Source organism: Hirundo rustica, chromosome 2 (assembly GCF_015227805.2).
Source record: "Hirundo rustica isolate bHirRus1 chromosome 2, bHirRus1.pri.v3, whole genome shotgun sequence".
In the NCBI taxonomy this organism is placed as follows: domain Eukaryota; kingdom Metazoa; phylum Chordata; class Aves; order Passeriformes; family Hirundinidae; genus Hirundo; species Hirundo rustica.
The window spans coordinates 29,640,896-29,664,069 of NC_053451.1; the positions used below are offsets into that span (position 1 = coordinate 29,640,896).

A 23,174-nucleotide genomic window follows, 5' to 3' on the forward strand; every position below is an offset into this window, starting at 1 on the left:
GGTATAATCTAGTTCCTTGTATAACTGATCAGTCTCAGTTGTTCTGGACAGAGGCTTTATTCTAAAGCATCATTGTTTTCACAATATTTTTCCTCTCACCATTACTCAGGGGTATGATGTCACAGTTGTAATACACTCTAAGCTATGCTTGTTTGTATAAAGGACAGTGAATTTCCCACTGATAACAAATAGACTGGTTTGTCTATGACAGGTTGACCTCACCTTTCAAACAATCCATGTAGAAAGATCAGAGCAACGCCTCACTTTGAAGTGGTTGAACAAAGGGTAGTCTCAAAGCAAGCAATTTTAAGAATCAGTTCTCTCACACAGTTTTCTTACAGAGCCTGTCTGACCAGATTCCGTTTTAAAGTTTAGACAGATTTGCATTTACATTGAACTCATAGTTATGTGCAACTTAAAACAGATTGAGTGTGATTTTCATCAAGCAGAAAGTAGATTTATAGCTGCTGAAGAATTGACAATTTCATACTGATTTTTTAAAGCTCCCACTAAGTAAATGTTCTTTACTATTCTTCAAAGGTCCTAGTTCCTGAAAGCATGTACCTAATACAGAATACAGGCGCATATATATATATATATATATATATATTTATATTTATATTTACATATATGTATGTATGTATGTCCTTGTTCACAAACTGCTATATCTGTTGAATGCTGGAACTCCTTGATTTCCTGCCATTTTGCATTCCTTGTGAACTTCCCGTCCTTAGCCTGGAAAGGTTTTCCCATGTGTAGAGGAGCCAACAAAGAGGAGCCTGGTTTCCTGCAAGTACATGCTCTTTATGCCCACAGCTCTTAATTTAATTCTGAGCAGTGCCTGGTCTTCTTTATACACCTTCATTACTGATCACACATCTGGAGGCTACACATTGCTCATGTAACACCAGCCAGGTGGTTTAATAAACCCAGAGCAGGTAGAAAGCGTGACAACTGAAATCGACCTGCTTCAGTTTTAGTAGATCATCCAATCACTTATGCTTCTACCTAATTTCTGGTTTTCAAGAAATGTACCAAAAAATAATTGTATTTGATATTCCCACACTTCTGTCAAATCAGACTGGCTTGGACAAGCTCAAAAGTTATTAATGGGAGCCATAGGCAAGATACTGTAGGAGCTTCATTTCCTCAGAAAATCAGGTCAAAACTTCTCTGATAATGGATTAGATTCTTTGCCCTAGCCAAAGATCACTTAAGATAAGCCTTGGACAAAGACTTCAAAACAGTACAAGATAAAGCAGTCAAAGGAGTTTTTAACCTACATGATGACTGCCAAGAGGTTTTTGTTGAAGACTGATTTTTGGCAGGAGGATAGCAAATACCTCTTATATTTGGCTGTGCTTTTATATCTGCAGCAAGAAGAAGCTGTATTGTTGGAATCTCTATGGTGACTGCATATCAGTTGATAATCTCTTGCACTCTAGAGGTCTTGATTATTAAATTCAGACCAATGAAAATGCTGTTAGGAGCCTTCTATTCTGGTAGTTCTGGCATAGAAAGATGCCAGATATCTGGCTCAAAAAATAAGTAAAATCGACATTTAGATATGATAAAACCTCTTGTTTAAAAGGAAGATGATGCTGAAATTGAATAATTTAAAACTGTAGTTCCATTCTTAATTAGTTTCTTAAGGAAAAGTTAAGCACTTCCCAGCAGAAGGTACAGTTAACTGCTTCAATGTCATAAAAATGCCATAAATAACTAAGAATTCGTCAAGAATAAAACACTGGAGTTTGAACAACAGTTTTGCAAGGATTGGATTTTTAACCTCCCTCCTGGTGTCTCCATAGTAATATCAAGAAAAGAAAATTGAAATTCAAGTTTATTTTTACTCTACACACCACAGCTTTTGTCACAAACCTCCCTAAAATGAATTGTGCATATTTCACCATCTTGTCTCTCTCTAGACAGATGGATGTATCTAAAAGGCTCAAATTTTCAAAAATAGCTCATAATTTTTGAATACTCAGTTCTCTTTTGTATTTTGGGAGTTGCATACCCAGACAGCCTTGTCGGTCCATGTTGGATTAGGTTCAGTTTTTAAACAGCTTCAGCAGTACCTATTGATGCACATGGGCAATTCTATATATCTCAGAGTCACACAGAGGTGTCACGGAGGTGCCTATATATGTTTTAGAAACCTGCATCAGGATGTTGAGTTGTGGGATTTTGAGAAAGAATGAGGTTTACGAATCTTGTCTTTTGCAAGAATTCAAAGCTTTTAAGGACACCAGTCCCGTGCTAGCACATTTGATCACCTGCAGTGTACCAATCCTGTCCACAAAGAAAGAGGAAATGAATTTTATTTGATTTTTAAAAGTAGGAAAATATTTCCCTAATTTAGTTTGATTTGAATGTTGAAATGGTACACAAAAGTAGAACTTCAGTCACTGCTTCTCAGATCCTTCAGACCCTTCACCTCCACCTTCAGTACCAAATGGGAGATGGAAAAATAGAGGGCTGTGTGTTTAGCAGAGTGAAGAATGAATTCTGAAGCAGCTGCTTCCATTCTTTCAGATTTCATCTGTATTAGCAGCACGTGAGTGTTCTGGAATTGTGTGCAGCTGGCCAGAATCCATACATGGGTTCAGCAGAGACAGTTTTTTAGATCCTTTACATTGATGTGAGGTTTGCCCCCAGGCCAGAAGCTTTGCCTTTCCAGGTGTTATTCAAAAGATGAGTTGTTCCTCATGTAGGCTATATATATGTGCTAAGCTTGCAAATCATATCAAGGGTTCTTTTCAGTTCTGGAGAGAATACAGGAAGTTGTCTTTCCTTGAGAGCTTTTGTCTTAAAAGCATGCTTTCTCTTTATGCAATTATACCATATTCCTAAAAGCATAGTTGTTTCTAGTTTACAGTCTCAGAGCTGTACACCTGAAGACTTTATTGTTTCTGATACAAATAATAGCTTTCATTGCAATTCTTTATTTTGTAGTTGTCCACTCTGTTTACATTTTCCCCAGATATTTGTTGTCGTAGGGCATAAGTCACTCTAAAGTGAAATTGTTCACAGAGTTAACAATATGTAACTATGGCAAGTTATTGACAGAGGGATTTCCTGAGCCCCACTCACAAAATTATTCTTATAATTGTGATGTTGTTTTGGAATTCCAGAATTACGTACAGTGCTACATGCAGAAATTTCCGTGGGAGGTATTACAGATGCTGCAAAATTTACACCATTTGAATCCAGAAGGTCTGCATTGAGTTAGTACACTTACAACAGAAATAAAGCAGCTGGTTGAAGGTCCCTGTGGCAGAGTGCTGCTGGCTGAGATCACCACCACCCCTATTCAGTTTTCTCCTGCCCCTGCTGCATGAGGCTGTGGTACCCACAGCACAGGATAGACAGTGCGTGACCTATTGGCATTCAGAGCCAAATGTTGTCACCCAACCACCATCAATGCATTTTACCACAGGCTGCTTGGCTACAAACTAAGGCACCTGAGAAGCAGAACTAATGGGCTTCTACTTCTTTTACTGGGTGGGATATGTTCTTCCTAGCAGAGATGTAGAGGCGCAGTTGAGAGCAGTAAGTCTTCAGGTAGTTTGTATAAATCGGAAAAGTACTGCAAGTCCAAAGGTGCAATACTGCCTCAGTAGCTTAATAAAATTTTCTTGCCACCCCTTGGCCATAGCAGAATTCAGCTGTAGACTAGGAAATAGCAATGTTAATTCTTTTACAGGAAAGAAATTCATTCAGACAACTTTCCTAGCCTGAGTTATTAGGCTTAATTTCATTCTGTATCTTTAGTCAGAATAACCTAGCTCTCATAATCCTGTCTAGACCCTTCCATGCAACCATGAACAGAACTGATACTGCCTGAGATCCAGATAGGAGATTTTCCTTCAAGACCAGCATCTTTTCCTGTAGCACATGCTCTCTGTTGTACAGCAGACCACATTTAAATCCGTAGTTTGACAGCAACAAAAATGCTAGAAGCCCCCTTGTTTCATTTACAAAAACTGATTTAACTTCCCTCCGTTACACATCTTTTGAGCAATTGCCTGTGATGAACTGTTGTGTGTCTGGAGACATTCTTACCTAAGACAGGAACAGAATTCAGCGATGGTTTTATTTTGTAATTTATATAAATGTATGCATTTTGCTTGTAAAAGGATGCACAGGGTGAGATTTAGGAGGAAAGTGTAAGACCTTACAGATTTAATATTATAATAAAACAGAATTTCAAACACCTACAGCATAAGCCTTTGTAATCCAGCAGACAAATACAGAAAGGACTGCCAAGAAAGGTAACTGCAAAAATTACATAGAGCGCATGTCAATGGAGAAAAAAGTTAATATATAACCTCAAGTATGTAATTAAAAGTAGCAGGATTATATTTGAAAGAGCTGAGTATAAAGAGTAACACTTTGACAGAATGAGTTATCCGTCTTACTGCTTCCAATGAACAGGCAATGAAGCAATTTCTTAAGAGAAATTACTGCAGATGAACATTTTTGAAACTAGACCAGACAGAAATACAAACACCAATTGGGAGCAAGTGTATTCTGTGTGGGAGGTGAACTAGGTGAGGTGAACAGGGTGAGCTGATAAATTAAAAAATGTAAGAAATAGAAAAGACTTATAAATAAAGCACTTCTGTATCTTTGGGGATGAAAAGTGTTAAAGGAACAGAAACCACTGGTATTTACTTGTTTAACAGATGGACCAAAGGAACCATAGAAAGATGACACACATAAATCTTCAAATGAACAAGGGTAGAAAATGTGGGGGCTCTTTTTTTTTTTTTTTTTTTTTTTTTTTTTTTTTTTTTTTTAATTGAAGCAAAGTGAACTAGGCTAATTGATGCTATTCAGAGACAGTACAAAGAATTGATACCTCACAGTACCAATCTAGAGAAGACAGCATGAACTTTATGAAAGTAGCGAGGAGAGGCTCAGGCAAATCTGGTCCCCACTGGGAAACAACTGAGTCTTAAAAAAGGAAAAAGAAAAAGTACAAGAGGATATGATATCTTTAAAGTAGGATTGACCTTCATATATGAAGTTCTTGAGCCATAATTTGCAGGTGACTTAGTGCATAGGTGCAATTGTAGCATATTGCTCAGTCTTTCTCATTTTTCAGTGTTTTGCACCATATTAAAGATTCAAAATGTAGATACACAAATGGGCCAGACCAGGGTCTCTTTTACCTCATATTTGAAAAACATTCTATCTTCTGTCTTACGTGCTACAGGTATCAAATCTGGACCAAGGGGGTGTGAGAACTCTGTGTCCATTGGAATGTTGCTGTTGGAGATGCAATACACAATAAAAACTTAGGTGCTGGGGGCCATGGTGTGTTGGAACTGCGTAACTCCTGCATCTCCCAAAAACAGGAAACTACATTAAGGGACCACACGTGCCACACTGCTCCCTACAGGGCTTTCTGGGCATGATGAGAGATTTTCAGGTAGCGTCAGGGACTTTCAGATATTGTGAGCCTTCTCAGACCTAGCTCATCCATATAGACAGGTACCTTACCTGATTAGTAAGAATCGATCGTGAATCCTGCCCTTGTTGGCAGCACTGTGTCTGGAATCCATTTTTTATGAGCTCTTCTTTGTGGGGGAGCTATTTATTTATTGCAACCTGCCTCTCACAAAGCTGAGGCAGTTTGACAGAATAGGATACTAATGGAGAAAAAGCAGCTCTTTACTGCTTTGTGTCAATGTTTGCAGTAACCTGTTTCAGCCAACACCAATAATTTGTCATTATTCTGCACTAATTTAGGTGTCTGCAGAGAAACATTAAGGAAAAATCCATTAAGGAAATTTTCCAAGACATCAAATAAGTTAAAGATCCAGGAACAGAAGGCAGCCTAAATTTCATTTGTGGCACACCCGGTGTCTTTGGACTTGTTATCTACTAGATAGTTGCAATAATACCACTAACAATAACATCACTACACTAGACATAGAGAAATATTTTCTTTTAATGATGCCTCTTAACAATATTCCATGTTCTCCTAGGTTTGCACCATTCCATCCCAGCCTCCACAGCCTACTGTTGTTCCAAAGCCAGTGCAATCTGTCATACATGCTCCATTGCAACCAAGCTGCCCGGGCCGAGGCAAGATGGCAAAGCTCATCAATCCAGAAGAGATGACATCCAGGGATTATTACTTTGATTCCTATGCTCACTTTGGAATTCATGAGGTAATCTTTATTTTTGTTTCAGCAATTGTTAAACAACTAACAATATAATCCTAATTATTATTTTTTCTTTTATTTTTTACTTACTTACCTGTATCCCACTTGCCCATGATTATATTCCTCTGCCTTTCCTCAGACAGTTGTGTAGTTTGGTTAAGTGCCATAGATATCACCCACTTCTGTAGAGACTTGTATTCAAAACCTCTGTCACGCTTAGATTCTTATTGTAGCTGTGTGTGCAGTGATGGATTTCAAAAGTGTATCAGTGGAGTGCATTTATGAGGGCTGCAAACCAGCCCAGCCACAACCACGGGCACTCCCTTATTGCTAAGCTGGGGATTTTGTTCTCTTGCATGTTTGAGCACAGGTATCAGCAGAACAGCCAGTCAGCTGACATGAGAAGCCAAACAGCTTCTTGACTCCTGGCATGTTACCTGAAGGCACAGGCTGCATTGATGGGAACATTAAGCCCAATCGCCTCCATTAAATACACTCCTGGAAAGAATTTGAAATACTTGATGGACCATTTACTATCAAATCATTGACTGCAGACGGTTTCTAAAGAAGTCACTCATACCTTGCCCTGCTGATATTTTTGTGACACAAGGGGATGAGATCCTTAAGAGCAGGATGCAAAAAAGCAAATGTGAAATGACTCAGTGCACTCCTCACAAAAATAGCATAACAAACAATATCTATTTCCATTACTCTAGTAATTGTTTGGGGGTGTGAACATAAAAGATTTCTATCTGCCAATAATATCTTGCCAGTGTAGCATTCAGAAATTCAGTCCAAGAATGGAAGAAGATAAACATTTGAGTGAGAAGGAGACCTGGGAGAAATTTTGAAGACACATCAGAAACCTTAAATCAAATGTAACTCCTGATGGAAGGATACAGCCCTGTAGGTCTCAGGCAGTGCAGAGAGCTTCTTGCTGAGGCTGGGAAGTTGGAGATTTCCTCCTTGCCTGCAGGAGGTGTGCACTGGTAAAAGATGTGTGTCAACAAGTAAAGGAGCTGCTAGAGGAGGCTGGCAGATTTTGAAGCATCAGGGGCATGAGGAAGAGACTGACTGGATCTTCTCTGAGAGTGTGATGGTACAAGAGCCTAAAACCCCAATTGAACTGAAAGAAGAGGCAGTCAGAGTCTGTATTTACCAGGTTTGGAAGTGGGAACTCCCCTGATGGTGAAGGCTGGAAACTTGTGACTTCTGGGAACAGGAGGGAGGCTCTTGATCCCTTGCAGGTCTCTGGCTACAGAATAGGATCAGTGTCTTAATTGCAGCTGAGGGACAGGTTGATCTTTCCAACAAACATCCAGAACCAGTTGGCTCTGAGCCAGGCAGAAGCACTGGGAGCAAGTGACAAATGGTATCTGCCAAAGGCTCTCACCTGCAGAGTACAGAGGCCCCCATCTGCTAAAAAGATTGTCTGCCAAGGCATTTGGATCTGGGACATTGTGGAGAGGCTGCTGACATTTGTCCATCCCTTAGACCAGCCCTTAAAGCCTGCTGTTCTTCTACATGAGGACCAGTGAGACCTGGAGCATATCAAGTGTCACTGAGAAGCTCTTGGGATGATGACCAACAGCAAGGTGTACAAGGTGGATTTTTGCCTCAATTCTAACAGCACAAACGAGGACTTGAGGAGAAGTGTTATCACAAGTCCACAATTGCTTGTGCAGCTGGTGTCGATAACAAGTTTTTGGGTTTTATATCTATGGGACCCTCTTGGAGGATGGAGTTCTGCTGGGAAGAGATGGAATTCACCTGAAAAAACAGGCCAAAAGGCATCAGTATTGACTCCTGGGGAGACATCACTAGTGACTGTCCTCCAGATGGACTTTGTGCTGCTCATTACAACATTTTCAAAGCAGCAGTCCAGTCAGTTCTCAGCCCACTGCATTGACCATTTATGAAGTCCATAGTTCATCCATTTTTCAATGAGGATGTTACGGGAAAAATGTTGAAAATTTTGCAAAAAATCAAGATAACAAACATCCATGCCTCTTCCCTCATCCACAAAGCCCATTATTTCACCACAGAAAGATACCAAGTGCTCACTCATCTATCTCCAAATCCATGCTGAACACTCCCAGTCACCTTTTTGTTCTTAATATGTGTGGAAAGCGTTTCCATGAGGGTGTACTCACATCCTTCCAGGGCTGATGGACTGCTCTTTGCCTGATACCAAACCATGCTTTATGATAAAAGTAGCCTTTTTTCACCTGCAGTTACTGAGCACACATAGTGTCCTGCCAAGACAGGTAAGTAAGCAGCTAAGACCTGTAACAATCCAGTTCATGATTGCCTCAGACTGCTGGGCAGTGAACGGATCCTTTTCATCCTGAAATTGAAAAACTCATTTGTCTACTTGCTTAAACTGTGAAATTAGACAGTAGTATAAGCAAACCTTCAGCCTTCTAGATATAACAGAAGAATTTTCAGGAAACTAAAGTCTGTGTTGAATGGTTTACACTTCTCTTGAAAATGGCATCTGGGTCTAGAGCTGGGTCCTCTTTATTGATACAGTTTGATTGACAGATGTACTAGAGAAAGCAAGGTGTTGATGGAGTTAAATGAACGTACTGCTGCTATCAGTGCATCAAAAATCAGCACCTAACAATGACAATTCCAACTAGTGGGATATTAGTCTAGATGATACATGAATATCTTCTGAAAACTGATCAGATAAATGAGAAAAGCAGTGAGGGAGAACCTTACAATACAGAATTTCTAAGCTCTGCTATGGACTTCTGCTCACACTGGGCAAGGCTGTCAAGCCTGCTGACATATAATAGCTTATGGAACAATTTCTTTTCTGTTCAAAGAGGAACCTCAGAAGGTCTCTGCACTGAGGCTCTGGGTTGTGCATGATTTAGGAGGAAAGGAATGTTTATATTTCTGTATGGCTTCTGTCTATTCCCAAAGCAGTGCTGTGGTTAGATTGCATTCTGGTTGTTGGTTGTAACAGTGAAGTAATAGCCGAATAAAATCATACAAGGGACATCATGCTGCTTCTTAATAATTCAGCTCTAAGTAGCTGGTGTTTTACAGTTGCTTTCATGTCTGCACCCCAAAGTACTTGAGAAACCCTTCATGGTGTGTATTAATAATGCTTAAATGACAGCAAGAGAATGCATTCAGCAGCAGTGTGAAATCAATATAAGCATTTCAAATAGTGACACAATGCTTTTATTTTCATCACAGGAAATGTTAAAAGATGAAGTGCGCACATTAACTTATAGAAACTCAATGTATCACAATAAACATGTTTTTAAAGATAAGATTGTCCTTGATGTTGGAAGTGGTACGGGAATCCTCTCCATGTTTGCTGCAAAGGCAGGAGCCAAGAAGGTATACGGGGTAAGAAGACTTTCTCTCACATTTTGAATTTGTTTGTGCATTTTGCCTGAGAATTTGGCTTTGTGATTTACCTTTCCTTACTTGGTTTGAAATTCTATTCTCCAAGCTCATCTATGCCTTGGTTTATAGTGACTTCAGTGAAGTTCTGTTGTGTTCTATGACTTGCACTACTGTGCCTTTTCCAAATTGGGACATAAATGTCTTTTCATATGTGGAACCATTGGTGATCTGGTACATATTCACATTTCTTCTTGGCTGAAAAAAAATGTTGAAGAGACTCACTCCTACTCAGAGGGGTAAAGGGAACTATCTTGCTTTTTAAATTTTCAAGGTCTGCAAATTTGTAGTCTTGGAAACAAATTTCCTTAATACACTTTTCCCTGCATATTACAACTCAGCAAATTGTGCAAGAAAGCATGTGCATGTTTTCTGTGCCAACAATAACACTTTTCAGAGGCAGAAGGAAATTATTACCTTAAATACATTGAACTTTAGGAGCATGAATGTGCTGTTCTTTGCAGAGAAGTCATTACAGAGAGCATAGATTTGCTTACTAAGTATATTCAAACTTATCTGTACTGACTCTAAAATGACAAATGCAGTTTCCTTTTGCTTTGGACTTCTGTTTGCCTTGAAGACACAATGCAACATAAGAAGAGGGGAAATAGATCCTATTTCTCAGTGTACTTCAACAATTTTTTTTACTAAAACTTTATTGGGTACATCGGTGCATCTGAAGATACTGATGTCACTAAGTACCCAAACTGTGTGTCTTTATAACTGATAATGACACAGGAAATGCCATTTCAATTCTCAGGCTTATATTTTCAAAACCCAGTGTTACTTCTGAGTATCTCCTTTGAATATCAGACTAGGGCATGAAGCTATAAACACCTGAAATCAAAAGGTGCTGGAAAAAGTTTTGGAGATTAAGCCCAAGACTGGCAGCTAGAATGCATTTTGCTTGTAAACCAAGTACTACTTATTAATATGATTTATTATCTCAAAGCCTCAGGGAGGATAAACCTGCAGCTTTCTGTGATGCAGAAATGCAGGTCTCATGCAAAGATGTTGCAGTGCTCCAGAAGTATAAGCATATACAAAATGATGATGCTGTGCTCCCACCTTCCTATCTCTCAGATCCCTGGCCATATGGTCTTCCTCCCTCCCTTGTGCTGGCACTGGTGCTTATCTGATTCTACAGTGAGCCAGCTCACTGGCAGAAAATCCACCAAGTAAAAGAAAAGTAAATACTTTTCCACATGTTTGTTGTTGTCGTGGGGTTTTATGTGTTCAGGAATTTTTTGCCTTTTTTTTTTTTTTTTTTTTTCCCTTTGGACTTCTTTAGAGTTCAGGCCTTTATAAAGGCCTTTATAAAGCTCAGTGGCACACTAGTGCCAGCTCACACAGGGACTATTCATTGCTGAAGCTGGTGGGCGTGCTATCCATGGAACTTAGCTCTCAGAGGAACTCCCTTAGGTGTGAAACTCTTCTGCTACAGCCAAAGAATTTCAACCTTCTCATCAGATGAGCTGTCTCACCATGAACCCTGTACACAGTAAGCTGCAGGATGGATTTGTGTTGGACAAGCAGCCATTTCAGAGATCTAGCAGTGGCAATCTTATAGTCAAATCGAGAATTTATGGTCATATTTGTCATGGGAAACTCTGAGTGTTCCATTTAAAAAGCAAACATTTTCCACGGGCTATTATATAGAGCTGAGATGTTCCAGTTTCTTCTCTAGAGTGAAATGTTGTAGATTTTTCAAATAGCATGATGTGGGAACTGTTGACAAATGCAGAGTGTTGGTTTTTCCACTGCAGAAATCATTCTCCTGTTATTGACGCTTTCCCTCTTTGGGTTCAAATTCATCCACTACTCTGTCTGGATCTTCGTATCCCTTCTTATTCACTGTTGGAACTTATTCCTTGCCATTGCTTAAGCCAACTGCTAGAATTATCTCTGGGTCTTCAAGAGATGTAAATCATAGAATCATTAACTTAAAGCTGTATCAAGCTGGCCAAGGACATGTCCAGTCCAATTTGGAAGATCTCCAAGTGTAGAGACTCTAAATACTCTCTCAGCACCTATTCCAGGCCTACAATCAGCAGGAATTTCCCTTGCCACAGCTCATGATTACTGATTTTTGTCTTGTCCCTGTGCATTGCAAAAAAAGAGTTTACTTTCTTTGCATGCCCCTTTGGGATACTTTTAGATTGCTGTTGGATTGGGGGCGGATCTCTTCTACAACCTGAACAGAACAGAAGCAGCCCCCTCATTTTCTCTTCTTTTTTCACCTGCTCTGAGCCATGCTCCTTGTGGGAGGGTACCAATGTGCCATGCAGTGATGTTCATCTAACGGGGGAGCTGTTGTAAGAAAAGTAGAAATAGAATTGGCACATAGATGTCGGTGCTTGGGAGGGGTCAGTGAGGGACACAAAAATGCATAAAAATACATTAAATGTCCCTTGAAGCCTTGGTTCATCTGCTGCATTTAGTCATACAAAATTCAGGACAGTCACTGCAGTAGAACTATCTGAATTCCATGGTATTTTCAACAAGACAGTGCCGGGAAGAGGGAGTTAAGCAGACACAGAAAATGAAGGCTGATGTTAGATGTCAGCTGCTTTGTATAAAAAGGTGGTGATGAGGACACAGCCCAGGGGAAATCTGGGAATCTTGTGACTGTTTCAGGAAGAGACCACAGTAAAAGAGGAGACATTTGCAGCAGTAGATTGAAGACAGAAGTAAAATGAAAGCAGAGGTGAATATACGTAAACACAACCAGATACAGCTGCAGCAATTCAAGGGTGCATGCTGGGCCCACTCCTATTTAATATCTTCATTAAGGACAATAGATAGTGGGATTGACTTCATGCTCAGCAAGTTTGCAGATGACAAGAAACTGCTTTGTACAGCTGGTATACTTGAGGAGTGGGCCTATGGTAATACTGTGATTTTCAGCATGGCCAAGAACAGGATTCTGCACTTGAATTAGGGTAATCCTTTGAAGATTCTGTGATTATAAACTCAGGTACAGACTTATTTTATTGGAACATGCACTTTTCACAAAATCTAAGTGCTTTGCTAAATAGGACAGATTTGAGCAGATAGCTGACTTGAAAGAAAACTGAGAAAAAAACCTGACAACACTGATTTTTCCTCTATTTCTTCACCTACAGAATTCAGTTGTCTTTTTTTTCTGAAATGTGTTGCTTTTTAAAATAAAATTCAAGTACAGTATAAAGTCCAAGTCAAAATGCAGATGAACAGCTTTAGCCACCCTAAAGCAAGTTTATTTTCTGAAATATGTATTCCTTCATTAAACATTTAAGTGTTGGGGTTTTTTATTCTTTTGCTTCTTTGTGTCTGAAGCAGATTTTTGGAAACTCGTTGTCATTCATGAGAGAGAGAACTTTTTATTTCTTTTCACCTTGCTCTTTAGAAAGTTTGGAAAGCAAACACCTACGTGTGCCTTCTTTATTTGAAAACCATCCAAAATGGGCATTGGGATTGAAAATACCAGACAGATGTGAATAAAGACAGGAAAAATGAGTATAATGGCAGTAACTATAGATATGGAAGTTTACAGTAAAGGAAGAACCTGGATGGAGCAAAAGGACAGCCCTCACCCCAAAGAATTTCTTCTTTGGACTCTCTGGACTAGCACTCAGGTGTTTCTTTCCACAAGCCAGTTTTGGTTTATGTTCAGGCCGTTGAGCCAGACATTTTAGGAATGGTTTACATCCACAGGCAAGCTAAGCAGAATCAGTGTGTTCCCATGGGGACTGGGATTGATATTATGAGTGCTATTATGTTTGTTCCATGCACAATATAAAAACAATAAAGGATTTGTGTGTCCTTGAAGCTGCTGTCCTGCCATCTGTGAGTGCTATCACAGAGGTCAAGCACAATTTAGCTTTTAGAGATTAAACGGGATTCACTGGATATAGAAACCACTTCATTAGAGATAATATAGTTCTATCTGACATTCCCATAGGGGAATTAGAGAGACAAGGATTATGCAAAGTAGTATCATCCTTTTAATGCCAAATTTGGAAGAGGTAAATTAGGAACTGATTCAATGACTACAAGCAAGTTCGGCTTTCATGATTTTCAAGGGGCACAAAACCCAGAGAGATTCATGGAATGTAGTTTTTCTCTAAAAGATATTAAAGGTAATTGCAAACATGCTTTTGTGCTAGTACACGTATTTTACCAAGTGTAAGGGCAAATCCAAAACTAGGAAGAACTCTGGAATTATTTTCCTAGAAAACGCACAGAACTGGTCAGAGAAAAAGCCATGCAGATCTGGCTGTTCTTGTTAATAGAAAATTTCAGTCATTTCTTATGTGTTAAATGCCTGCATTCTTTTGGAATAGCAGTTTTTCTAAAGAATATAGATTTTTCACATAGAAAACAATTGCTTCTTTGCATAGACCAGTATTTGCATATTTGAATTTTAATATTATTCACAAAGTTTGAATGTATTTTGTTTTAAAATACATACGGAAATGTAGCGTCATCCTAATTCATTCCATTCAGGAAATTTTTGTGGGGGGGAGGCAATATTCTAAAGTAGAATGAATAAATTAAATATAATTAATAAATTATGTACATTTTGTATGTAGGACCTCCCTTTTTTCACATTTCAACAATTTTAAAAGCAATCTTTTCTACAGGAGCCAGTTTAACTCAGACGCAGACTGCAGTTTAAATATTACAGTATCATTAATTATGATCCTCCCCACAGGTTTGATTTACTCTTTATCAATGGTTATATGTTTTGTAGAGTCTTTGCTGTCTTCAGTAGATATTGTTTTCATTCACATGGCTGAGCTCTCTAACAGATAAACTGCTCTTTATCTTGCTTTTCGTTTTTTCTTTTTTTCCTAGATTGAATGCTCAAGTATATCTGACTACTCAGAAAAAATTATCAAGGCCAACCACTTGGACAACAGTAAGACATACACATACTATTTTTTTTTTTTTTCCAGGAAAAAGAGAAGATAACAGTTTTGCTTTTTCTGATTAATTTATGTTGTGTGTTTTATACGTAAATTGTAGTTTTGCAGAATTTACTTATGTAAACACAAAACAAAACACTTCATTCTAAGCTTTACAAAAATTCCTCTCAGGAATTACTATTACTTCTGTATTTATCAGAGACAAAAGAAATAAATAGAATTTATCAACAGGAAGTTTGGTTTAGCAAAGCAGAAGGAAGACCCTATATTAGAACTGAATTTATCAAATTAATTCTGCCATTTCAATTCCACCTTTCCTCTTAAACAGAATAGAAATACAAACACATACTGACATTCAAATTGAAATAAGGTTTAAATCAAAAAAATTTCAGTAAGTTTTCTGACTCCCCACTTTAAGAAAATACTTTTTCTAAATCCTTATCAAAACACACCCTCACACAATCAAAAATGTTTGAATCAGAAAATAAAAATGTAATATAAAATTTCTTTTTTGCTTGAAAAGAAAGCTGATGAAATTTCCAAGTATGTAGAAACTCTAAATTGAAATAAAAAGGAAAAAACAACAACAACAACAAAAAAAAAAACCTAGAAGTAACCCCAAGCTACAGAAAACCCTTAGCACAAAGTAATCCCCAACAAGTTCTATTTCATGCCTTCAGTCCTTCTCCAAATCACAGCACACAAGACATCTTTGTAACAGCCTAAAAAAATTTGTCTTTTTTTAACTGAGGCCGTGAGACAGCTCCTGTTTAAAAGTGAGGTTTTTTTGTGCAGAGCTTGCCTTTGCTGCAGAGCAGGTCATGGCCGGGCTGTACCAAGTGCCCCCACTTTTAGCTCTGTCTGTTCTGATGCTCTGCCCGCACATGTGCAGGAATGGGTTTCTGTTCTGGTTCAGATCTGTTCTAATTTTTATTGCTGTCTCTGGCAATTTCTGACTAACCCCGAGCTCTCTGAGAGGAGTATTTATTGTACATGACGGGCATTCAAGTGTTATGGTGCGAAACAGCAGTGACATGGGATACAAGAGGCCAGCCAGCGTATGCAGCTCTCAGTTCAGGAAAAGAAAGTAAAGGACCAGAAAATACTCTTCTCCACAGTAGGGAAAAGAGTACTGAGTAGGGATAAGGCACTAAAGCAGTGAGGGGTGGCATCTTGGTTGTCCTGAACCTTGGATGCAGAGGCCATATGTTCCCAGAATGGCTTTCATCCGCTAGAGACACAAATAGCACACCGCGAATCAATTTGTGTTTGGATTTCCAGCAGCAGGAATTGTGTGTGAATGGACCACTGCCAGAATAAATGAGAAGGTTCCAGTGTGCTCCAGAGAGTGCAGAAGGTATTTATCTCTGCTTTTTCCTCCTGTTTCTACAAGGAGAAAGTCACTGGGAAACTGTGGCGGTAGAAGCAGAGTCCCTCCCTGTGGGAGGAGACTTGGCAGGACAAGTTCAGCGCTCTGCTTGACTGCAGTTTGGTCTGCAAACTGCACACCTGATCCAACATTTACACTTTCACACTCTACACTGACCCACATTCACTTTTATTTTAATGCAGCCAGGTACTGAGCCGAAGGTTCTTGTTGCTCATAGAAATTTTCCTTTTTCCCCCAAAAATGTTTAGAGAGACGCAGAGTCAGCAAAAGGGGCTGAACCAAGAGAAAACCCACTGTTTCCAGAACAGATACATGCAATACATCTGGGGATAGTAGTCTGTTCCCACATGATGCTTTATGAAGTGAAGGGAGGTGGGAGGAACCAGTGCTGCTGCTGCTGCTGCTTACACTGTGGCTGTTCTGGGTGTAAACAGGGGGCTTCAGGTGTGTCACCCTGGCAGCTGTCAACAGTGTCAAAATTCACTCCAAAAGAATTGGGGCAGTGAAAGTCCTTGGGAGAAAAGAGAACTAAAGAGAACTCATGGCTGGAGCTTATAGACATGAAGAATCTTCAGTACAACAACAGATGAACTGTTGTATTACTAACTGTGAAAGAAATGTGTTTAAATAATGGCAAAGAGAAGAGAACTAAGCTCTTTTCCAGTCACGTTGCTCTTATCATTTTATACTTTGTGGTAACCGTCTAAGTTAGAGTGTTCCAAATTACTTAGGGGGCCAGTCTGGATTAAAAATTTGCTATGCAAATAAAGTGGCCACGTCTAGTTAGAGTAATACTATTACTGCATGTATTTGGGAAAGACAAAACCTCCTTTTCCCTGGGCTGAGTTCTAAAAATCATTCAACCCACACTTCCACACTCAGCCAGCTGACCTAGTTCTAGAGAAATTAGATTAAATTAAATTACCTTCATTTTTCTGAAACTGAGTGTTGAACATTTCACCAATAAAAACTGTTATCATCAAAAATTGCCATTAATTAAGAGTAGTGGAGTAATTTTATCAATTAGTAATGAAAAGTAGAATATTCACCTTATTCCTAAATTTCAAGTCCTTGTCAAGGAGGAATCCATAACCATGAGACTTTATCCACTGCAACAAACAGAGAAACACACACTGAAAATTATTTAGCACAAGCTGAAAATACATTTGTAAATAGGAAATATTTTTTTAAAAAGCAGGAATGATTGGTGACTTGTGTAGTGGTCCTAAACTGAACTAAGTGTAGCCCACCATTTAGACATTAGTGTGTCCTGCAGGGAAGTTTAAAGGCTTCTAAGTGGATTCTTTGTCTTACTTGGTCAATGATATAGAAATCTGCCAAATTCCAAAAGGCATTGTAAAATGAGATCATACAGGTAACCAGGTAAGGCCTGTTTTTCTGTTGTTTTTAGACATGGTGGGGTTTTTTCTTTGGCCTTTGGATTTTGGATTGGTGTTTTTTCCTTTTATACCGATACTAAAAATTCTATTTATTATACTTTGAATAGTTTTTGAAAAGTGTGAAATGCACTGAGTCACGTGGCGCCATGCCTTATGGACAGGCATTCAAGAAGAGAATCATATTGAAAAGGTCAGCCTGACATTCGCCAGTAAGGATCTTAGTCAGGTGTTTTATTATGTGCAATGTATTTCTTTGGATTCTCTTTTCAGTAATCACAATATTTAAAGGTAAAGTGGAAGAAGTTGAATTACCTGTGGATCAAGTAGACATCATCATCAGCGAGTGGATGGGTTACTGTCTGTTCTATGAGTCAATGTTAAACACAGTCATCTTCGCACGAGACAAGTGGCTGGTACGTGCTCTGCATGTCGTGCTCCTTGCTGGAGCAATCACCATTTATTTTCTGACTACAAGCCTTCCCTTCCCTACTGCCGCCATAACAAGACACAGTCACACCTCCAAGTGCCATTTCTTAGGCTTTAACGAGGAGATAACAAAGGGAACCTCAGTGAAAGAGCTTTGCTTTTGATTAAGTGCTGGCCGGCCAAGTTTGCGTAGACACTGTCTAATGACATTGCCACAGGCTGCAAGGTTAAAGCTGGTGTGACAATTTGAAGGAAAGCAATAAAGGCATGCAAGGGGTGCTTGTCTGGTTTTTGTATGTGCAGTTCAAAATGTGATGTCTTTGTCAGGTGAATAGATTACGAGATCCATTTCCCCACAATTCATCAACAGAAACCTGGAGGGCTAATGTTTCCAGACCGAGCTGCTTTGTACGTGGTAGCAATTGAAGACAGACAGTACAAGGACTTCAAAATTCACTGTGAGTAAGCACACGTTTCTGTGGTTATTTCCCTAAAATCTTTCATTTCCAGTAGCCTACTGTAATCTCTTTACAGGCCAGAATTCCAATATAAATATGAACTCTGAGAAAATGTTGGTCTGCTTATAAATTAATTCAGGAAATTTGCAGTAATTTAAAGCGTGAAAAGGAAAGATGCATGTATAAATTGATGAAGACTTTGCCTAGAGTCATATTGATACCCTAGTTATATTTAAAATTTGGATTACAGGAGATTTTGTTTTGTTGTTGTTTTGATAAATATATAATCCATCGTAACAGCCACAAAACCTAGTAATATTCTTTTGCTGTTCATATCCTAGTTTTTGTTTTTAACATAACAAAAACATAAAAACAGTAAAATGTGAATTAATTGTACATGGGAAGAAATAAACATAGAAAAAGTTATACCTCCATGACGGCTTGTCAAGAAGAACAAAACCCCACTACATGTAGTATTTATTTAAAACATTTTATCCAAGATTTTTTAAATTAAAAATAAGGATCAGAAATTTAAATTTTATTTGTATGTTAAAAAGGATTTTAATTTTAGGGTTTTTTAATACTTCAAAGTTGCATAAAATGGACTTTTCCTTTGCTTTTAAAATGTTGGGAGAGTCTCCTTGAAGTATCATGAATGACTGCTGCTGTTAGTGACATTTACAAGTGACCTAGTCCAGGCTCCTGCTTTGATCAAATGAGCAAGTTTTACGTTATTTCATTCTTTTTTTTCCCTTTCAACATTTTTTAATTTTATTTATTTCTCAGAGTAGGGCAGTTTCACTTAATACCTTAAAGGTGTTTTCCATTATGGGAAAAAAAAAATAAAAAATCACAAAATTCCTAAGCAGATTTATTAACCAAAGATTCATGTGAAAGTTTGGGTTAAATTAGTGGGTTAAGACAACCTTTAAATAAAGATGCCTGACTCCTTATTCCTTGACTCTCACCTCCTCCCAGAAAAGAAGGCTTGGTATTTCTGTAATCAAATTCAGTGCTAATACACAGAACTGCCAGTTGGTCAAAATTGCTATTTCAGGTCGAAAGCGAGCCCAGTGCAGTGGGGTGGTGACAAGAAGTCTCTGTAGGTGCCAGGCAGGATTTTATCTCCTCCCCAAGCACAGCCTAGATTTTTCTCCTTGGCAATGTGATGACCTTGACAGTGAAGTCCTTACAAAAATGTACAGATTCAAAAGGATATATGATGCACACATTCTGTAAAGGAATCAGAGCCTTTTTGGCCTAAAATCTTTCACTTTTCTTTTGAACTCCTTCCTTTCTAGATCTGGAGTATTTTTCTTTTATTACAGGCAATACATCTGTTTTCAAATTGTTTTGGTTTTAGCCATTTGAAAAAAATGTTTCAAGTCATTTTTTCCTCTTGTAAAATGTTGTTTTCCTTTAAGACACTTTATTTTCTGATTTCACCTCTGATTTCCCTTCCCTCCTTACCTTATATACCTCTGTCTTTAGTTGATTCTCACTCTCTATCTGCACTGCCATCTTGTCTCTCTTTTCCATTTATAAATCCTTGATGGTGTCTCCTTACATTTCAATTTTTCATCTTTTTCTCTCTTATGGAGGATGGAGTATTGCCTTCATATGAGATGCAGGGATGAGCATTCTAAAGGGTGTCCAAGAACCATTATATTGATTAAAAAATAATGCAATATGAGGTTTCTAAAAAAAAATAAAATCTAACTTCTGATTTTTTAACTGAAGATTAATACCACAGTGTACTACTACAGTCAATTACTCTGATTTACTGCAAGATGTAAAACATATAATTTTATTTTCCCCTCCCATGACAGCTCTCTGCCAAAGACAGATTGGGCCACATATTTCAAAGGTATCCCACATATGCTGAAGTGCAGTAAATACTGGAGGTGCCAATAATAAGTAAAAAAATCAATACATTGTTTTTTCAGGGCTTCCTAGTTAATCTTTCCTGAGTAATCACATAAAAATATATGACTTTTATAAAAGTAATCTGAAGTTCTCACACGCTCATGATGCCTGAAAGAAAAGTTTCGGCTCCCCTGAAGTGTTGAGAAACTTGGAACCCAATAAAGAGATAATAAAGAGATAATAAAGAGATATCAAAGAATCATTCACGTCCGTGTTTTTTTCCAGTTTAGGAATATGCAAATTTTTATATCACATTACATTTTCAGTCATACTTCTCTGGAAACCCCAGGAGCTCAAATGCTATGCTCTGGAAAAAATGAGACATTTCAAACATGCTCACGAATGTGTTTATCTTTTACTTTGGTTTTTGCTCAAGCCATTTTTTAAAACACTTCCAGTATTCAGTTTAGATTTTGAGATGAAGCACTGAATGGAGACCTTGACTTACATGCTTCATACGGCTAAGATTTCACTTGTTTGAAGGTTCTTGTTTTCACTTTTAAAAGCAACCTAGTCTACTTTTCCATCTTTCAATGCTTTCATTTTGTGCAAAAAATCCTCAGCATAACAAGAAGCATCTATTGGAACAATCAGAAGAACAACTCAAAGACAGAGGATTGACTTTTAAATCTTCTCAAAGTGAACCTTTTTGCTTTTCTGTTGTGATGTATGTGCAGGTTAAAACTTGGAGTCCCAACTGTTGAAACACACCTGCAATTCTACTCCTGCCAGTAATTCGCTTGCTGAAACTAAAACTACTTAAATAATCAAAAGAGCATGTAGACTGCTGATTGAGTGGCAATCTAAGGGGGGGGGAGGGGGGGGGGGGGCGGGAATAAATAAAGTACTGAGCAGAACAGATAGGAAAGGATAGAATCCCTGACAGCTGTTCCCAACGCTCAGCCTGACATCAGATGATTTTGGGCGACAGTCACAAGTGTCTGAAGCCACAAAAATCACTGACAAATCTCATATAACACAGTTTTGGAGACATCAACAAAAAAGGGTCACTGGTTCAAAGATGTACATTGAGGGCTTATATTGCCACAACTGCATTATCTGTAAAGTAGCAATGATGACACAGACAGCTGAGAGCAAAGAGCTGAAGGGGGCATCTGAAAATAAGGCGATAGGACCAATTCTTTCAAAAGAAAAATACTTTGAGAAGTAAAAAATTATTTTCTGTTATTGCTGCTGACCTTGCCAAATCCATGTGCATTGCAGGGTGGGAGAATGTGTACGGCTTTGACATGACCTGTATTAGGGATGTTGCCATGAAGGAGCCCTTGGTGGACATAGTAGATCCAAAGCAAGTGGTGACCAACGCCTGCTTAATAAAGGTTTGGTAATTCTGAATATACCTAATTATGAATTTTTACACCAAACTGTGGGGTTCTTTTGGGACATGCTTCTTATATTTTGCTACTATCTTTGCACGCTTTGAACCAGCTGCAGAGGCCATCATTGCAGAATGCTGTCATGCTAAGAAGGAAAATTTTGCACTTTTAAACTAGCCAGTTGTGTATTTCACATGCTCAGTACTATCAACATGACCTGAGCGTGAACAAAGATACCTCGATTTCCTATGGAATTCCCAAAAGCAAGATGCTCCTTGTGTCTGTACTCATTGTGTTGTATCTGCAGGCTGTAACTCAAGATTCTTACAAATTTTACATGTGCAAATTCTGAATGAAGAGAGAGACATGGTATATTTAGATACGAATTTGAACTGCCCTTTTTGTAAATAGAGGTTGGAAATTACTGATTGAATGCTGCTGAGGAGAAGGGGTAGATGATTCTCTTTGCAGTAAGAAAGTCTGAAGCATCAGTTCTGAATTGATGATGAAATAAATAATTAACTCCAGAACATGTGATCAGAATTTGAACTCAATTGATTGCTCTAACTTCCTAATTCTTAGCCTTATATGGAATGTTAGTGTTCTCTCTCAGTCCCATCATCTGCACCCTGACGTTAACTGGTCCTCTGCTTTACATGAGACAGAAAGGTCGTTAACCCCTGTTCACAAGATCATGTTAACAATGAGGGAACAGTCTGCAGGAACACTTGAAAGCTCTAAAATTCCCTTCACATGAAGGACTCCTCCTCATGGGGGACAACTGTCATGAACAAGGCTGTCTGCATCAGTAACAGTGATAGCACCAGGTCCATGAATCCAAGAGCTCATTTATCCCAAAGAGTCAGTTCTAACTTTTCCCTTTCACTTTTTGCCATTAACAAACAGAGCACTAAATATTCCCGTATGCAAAAGGGAAAGCCATGCCTCCAGTCTGCAAAACCTCTACTGAAAGCAGCAAAAAGGAACAGAAGCAGAAGCTCTGCATGAGTACATATGCATGCACAGTCCATCTGCACTGAGGGGAACACAAAATGCGAAAACAGCCTCAACCAGAGCAATTTAAAATTGCAGTATGCACAAAAGAAAGAGCTATTTAGACTCTATGAAATACATCCAGAGAGAAAGAGATCAGGGAGCAAAATGGGTTGGCTGCTCTGGAATAAAAAGCTGCACACCCTTAATTGAAGTGCAAATCCAACACTTTATTTAGAAGGTCTTTGAAAGTAATTTGGTTTAAGCTGACAGACAACAGTTTTCGAAGTGTTTCTATTCAGGGTTTATATTTAGTTCTGACATCTTTTGTCCATAAACTGAATGGTGCTGTACCATGTAGAGGCACCATGAGAGGAAAGGAGGTAATAAGTAGCAAAGCACAAACCACCCTCCATTCCAGAATCAGTCACAAATCTCACAAACTGATCACCAAGAAAAGAGAAAATTGTCAATGAAAAGCAAGAAGGAGGGAGGTTTATGTTCAAGACAGCAATACAGAAGTAGGAAAAACAGACTCTGTAGTTACATATTTTTAAATTTAACGTACTTTTGCACATGGTTTATTTATATAAAATACATTTCTTTCATCCTGAAAATATTTGTGAATTCAGAGAATAATATTAGCCTAAGAAAACATCGGAGAATAAACAAAGCCATAATGTTTAATTATTCAAATGTTTTATTACAACACTTTTGGATAGCACAGCTTGT

At 38.5% G+C, this 23,174-nt stretch overlaps 1 protein-coding gene across 2 annotated transcripts in view; it reads left to right on the forward strand.

The window, feature by feature from the left end:
* Positions 1–23,174, forward strand: part of PRMT8 (protein arginine methyltransferase 8) — a 57,329-nt gene that overhangs the window by 25,407 nt on the left and 8,748 nt on the right. For both annotated transcript variants that reach the window (XM_040055406.2, XM_040055405.1), the window contains 6 exons: positions 6,000–6,185; positions 9,390–9,545; positions 14,442–14,505; positions 17,573–17,715; positions 18,099–18,186; positions 21,337–21,452. In XM_040055406.2, coding sequence (XP_039911340.1) covers positions 6,000–6,185; positions 9,390–9,545; positions 14,442–14,505; positions 17,573–17,715; positions 18,099–18,186; positions 21,337–21,452 — 753 coding nt within the window. The remainder of the gene's footprint in view (positions 1–5,999; positions 6,186–9,389; positions 9,546–14,441; positions 14,506–17,572; positions 17,716–18,098; positions 18,187–21,336; positions 21,453–23,174) is intronic.